This window comes from Ziziphus jujuba, chromosome 3 (assembly GCF_031755915.1).
Source record: "Ziziphus jujuba cultivar Dongzao chromosome 3, ASM3175591v1".
Taxonomy (NCBI): domain Eukaryota; kingdom Viridiplantae; phylum Streptophyta; class Magnoliopsida; order Rosales; family Rhamnaceae; genus Ziziphus; species Ziziphus jujuba.
In genome coordinates this window covers 25,997,376-26,001,618 of record NC_083381.1, presented here as the reverse complement: position 1 = coordinate 26,001,618, position 4,243 = coordinate 25,997,376, and the positions used below count along the sequence as shown (strand labels likewise).

The following is a 4,243-nucleotide window of genomic DNA, read 5'->3' as shown; positions in this document are numbered from 1 at the left end:
TTGGATCAACAAAGATGTTATATTTATATTAAAAAAGGTACAAACAATTTACATAATAATATTATTGAAATAACATTCGACAACTAAGCCTATGTATGTACCCAACAAATGATAAAAGCTGGAAAACTAAATACAATGAAATAATTTAAATGAAAATAATTATTACTCAATCAATACAATGAATTTAAATAAAAATAATTGTTGGCCTAGTTCTGAGTCTTTCGTAAGAATGATCCTTCTTCAATGGAAGTACTTCTTGATCTTCAAATAGCTGAAAAATGGTTTCTCCGCAACAGGAATAAACTTGACAACCCAACCAATTGGCCAAGACATGGAAGCAATTCCAATACATATTCCCCATTGCCCCCAACTCAATCTCTCTGTATCTGCAAACTTCTTCAGAAACTCCACCATTATCACCTGAAGAACTATGGTTATGGCAATGATCCCCATAAACAATCTGTTCCTGTGAATCCCTTTGAATACATTCTTTTTCTCCAGCTTCCTCGCATTAAATTCGTTGAAAACTTGGCAGAGCACGAAAGTGTTGAAGATCAAAGTGTCTTTTACCTTCTCATCTACTCCAAAGATTGATTTTCCCTTGAACTGCAATATCAGAAGCACAGAAATCTGATACAGAGCTTGGGGCAAAAGATTTCTCCACATGATGTTGGTGATAAGAGGCGCAGTCCTACCCACCGGAGGTTTATCCATGAGTTCCTTGGTAGGCCTCTCTGTTGCTAGAGCCAGAGCACCTAATGTGTCCATGATCAAATTCACCCACAACAATTGGACCGCCGTTAATGGAACTTTGCCGGCGGAAACGGCGGCGACAAAATTGATCACAAGAGCAGCAACATTCACAGTGAGTTGAAACTGAATGAATTTCTGAATGTTGTTATAGACACATCGACCCCATTTGAGAACCGTTGCTACTGAAGCAAAATTATCATCCAAGATGACAATATCTGAGCTTTCCTTTGCAACTTCTGTGCCTTGGATTCCCATTGAGAGTCCTATGTCAGCTTCTTTCAATGCCGGTGCATCATTCGTGCCATCTCCGGTGACCCCGACGACGTGGCCTTTTCGTTTCAGACATTGAACCATGAGTAGTTTATCGAATGGAGATGATCTTGCCATGACGCAGATTTTGTCAACTTTCTCCATTCTCTCTTCTTCTGTGTAGTTTCGAAATTTCTCTCCTTCTATTATAGCTTCTTTAATGTCCTGCCCTGGTCTAAGTATTCCACACTCTGTAGCTATGGCTTTCGCGGTGAAAACATTGTCGCCGGTGATCATCTTGACGTTAACTCCGGCATACTGGCAATCTTCCACAGCTCTCTTCACCCCTGGACGACATGGATCTTTAATACCCACAAGTCCTAAAAGGACTAAACCTTCTTCTTTCAAAGATTTAGGTGCATCAGAATCCTGAACCTCCTCTGTCTGAACCCTGTTGTGTGCGAAAGCTATGCACCGGAGACTGCTCGCAGCCATACCTTGAATGATTTGCTGGAATTCGGATTTCTGATTATCATCTAGATCCTTGATGATTCCAGAAGCATCGTAATAACTCGAACACATTGCTAGAATCATCTCTGCTGCTCCTTTCCAATGAACCTGAACAGAGCCGTCAATTTTCCTCTTCAATAAAACCCCACTTCTTTTTTTCTTTGAATTGAAAGCCTCAACATGAAGAATTGAACATTTCCTTGTGATTTCCTCCATATCCATATTCAAATCCTCAACTGCCCATGAAAGAATTGCTTTCTCTGTTGGACTACCTGTGATTTCATATTCCATTCCAAAACTTGGCCTGTATACACTACCTGTAGTATTCAGAGCAATTCCCTCTCTGAACAATTCTATAACATACGGAGCAACTGAAGAATAAGCTCCTAATTGTTCCGTAGATTCCTTGCCAAGCCAAAACTTTGTTACTTTCATTTGGTTCATAGTCAGAGTACCTGTTTTGTCTGTACAAATGGTGGTGGCAGAGCCCATGGTTTCGCAAGCAGAGAGCTTCCTCACCATTGCTTTATCAGCCATCATTCTCTTCATTGAATAAGCGAGAGTTAATGTCACGGCCAATGGCAATCCTTCTGGTATAGCAACCACAACAATGGTGACAGCAGCTGCTATAAATTCCACTGAAGAATTCAAAATGTCATCGAACTTGGTCTTGCCGCCAATGAATTCCTGATTTCCATTCTCATCTTTTGTTGTCCCTGTGAAGTATCTAACAAACAAGACAACAAGAACAATGAAAGCAACTGCCAGACCAACCTTTCCTATTGAAGATGTGAGCTTGTTGAGCCGAGCTTGTAATGGAGTTTGCTCGTTGGAATCACGACTGAGTTGGCTCATCATTTGTCCCCATGTTGTGTTCATTCCAACTGAAGTGACCACCATTCGGCCATAGCCATCGACCACTTTAGTTCCAGAAAACAAGAATGGATTTTGGCCATGGTTAATTTCAACATGGTCACTCTCCCCCGTCATGCTAGATTCATCAATTTGAAGAGAATGACCTTCTAGGAACAAACCATCTGCTGGAACTTGGTCTCCAATCTTTAAGCAAATCACATCACCGACTAAGATTTCGAAGATCGAATTCTTTTGTCTCCGACCACCTCTCAAGACATCAATTTGTATATTGTTGCTGACTTTTGACAATTTGTCAAACTGTCTATTTTGTCTGAAATTGCTAATCGCAGAAACAGCAATGACAAGAAAAATGGCAATAATTATGCTTACACCATCAATCCAACCTTCTTTGGCTCCATGAACTTTCATGCCGAAACCAAGGGAAAGTGCAGCACATACCATGAGGATGATAATGGTAAGGTCTTGAAAGGCTTCCCAAACATACGAGAGAAAACCTTTTGAAGGTGGTTTTGTATATGTGTTTGAACCAAAAGCTTCGCGTCTAGCAGCAACTTCTTCATCATCACTGGAAATACCTTGTTCTGCACCAGTTTTGAGAGCTGAAACTACACCATCAATCCCTCCCAATTGTTGAAGCTGAGCAAGATTCTTCTCCTTAAGAAGCTCAACCAGGCTGGTTTGATCGATTTGGAATGACCCAATTACTGGTTTGACATCAATGACGGTGTAGGAAAAAGAAAGTGGGATTTCGATATCGCACTTTTTGATTACAGATTTTTTGTAAATGGATAACAGGGCTCTGGAACAATAGATGGTAACAAAAGCAGAGCGCCATTTCTTTTTCTGTACACTGATAGTGTTTGGGATTTGAAGCAACGACTCAATGCATGCTAAATTTGTATGGAAAATCCCAGGCGACATGTTTTCAGAACCACAATATAGAAGAAGAAAAAAAAAAAAAGAAGTCAAGATTTGCAACAACGTATCAACCAGAACAAAAAATAACAATCAAGAGAAAAAACAGAGACAAGAGAAGTCTTTGACGGAATGAAAATTGTAAAGCCAAATAGCAATGCGTAAGTTGTTGTTTGATGAGTTTTCTGATTATCAAGCAAGCATGATTTGGAACAATTGATCACGTTATATTTATATAAGTGTATATTTTTGTTCGGAAGTTTCCTCGAAAACGTGAAGGAGCGTGAACCAGAATGATTGGATTTAAATTCCATATATTTCCAACAATCTTTCTGCGTGTCTATACATCTTGAGCCCTTTACAAGTTAAAATGATCTGTTCAGAGAGTCGTAAAGGACAATTCCAGAGCATTGAGAGAGCTGAGCGAGTGCAATTTGAATAAATATTTTAAGTTTTGCTGCAAAATTGCTATCCTGGTGCCGACTATCTTTCCTCGTCGCTACACGTCTGGAATGTGCGCATGTTTTTTTTTTTTATATGAAAAGTCAACTAAAGTCGTTAGACGCGGTATGCTCGCCACGAAAGTTTAAGTTGATATTTCAAGATGAAGAAGAGAAGATACCATCGACATTGAATTTTTTTGGGGCTAAAAAAATATTAATTTGATGGTAGAAACGGACAAGACATTCAATGCATTCAATGGTTTTGTATGGAAATGCTACTATAAATTAACATTTCCTTAATGTTTAAGAAATACCGTTCATCATCAATTGGATTCATATTTTAACCACCAATTGTTAGTTTTAGTTTCTGTTTAATACGTATTTTAATTTTCTAAAATTAAGAACGTAAGATGATAAAGAACGCAAATTAGATTGCGATATAAATATATGAGTACCAGCACTTCAAGTTAACCAATAAACAAAAATTAATGACATAC

At 38.7% G+C, this 4,243-nt stretch overlaps 1 protein-coding gene across 1 annotated transcript; it reads right to left on the bottom strand.

Moving 5' to 3' along the window:
* LOC107404917 (putative calcium-transporting ATPase 13, plasma membrane-type) lies at nt 1-3,818 on the bottom strand. The gene has a single exon (XM_016011921.4). It carries the CDS (start codon nt 3,307-3,309, stop codon nt 241-243), a length of 3,069 nt encoding a protein of 1,022 aa, XP_015867407.3. The 5' UTR covers nt 3,310-3,818; the 3' UTR covers nt 1-240.
* Nucleotides 3,819-4,243: the final 425 nt, after the last annotated feature.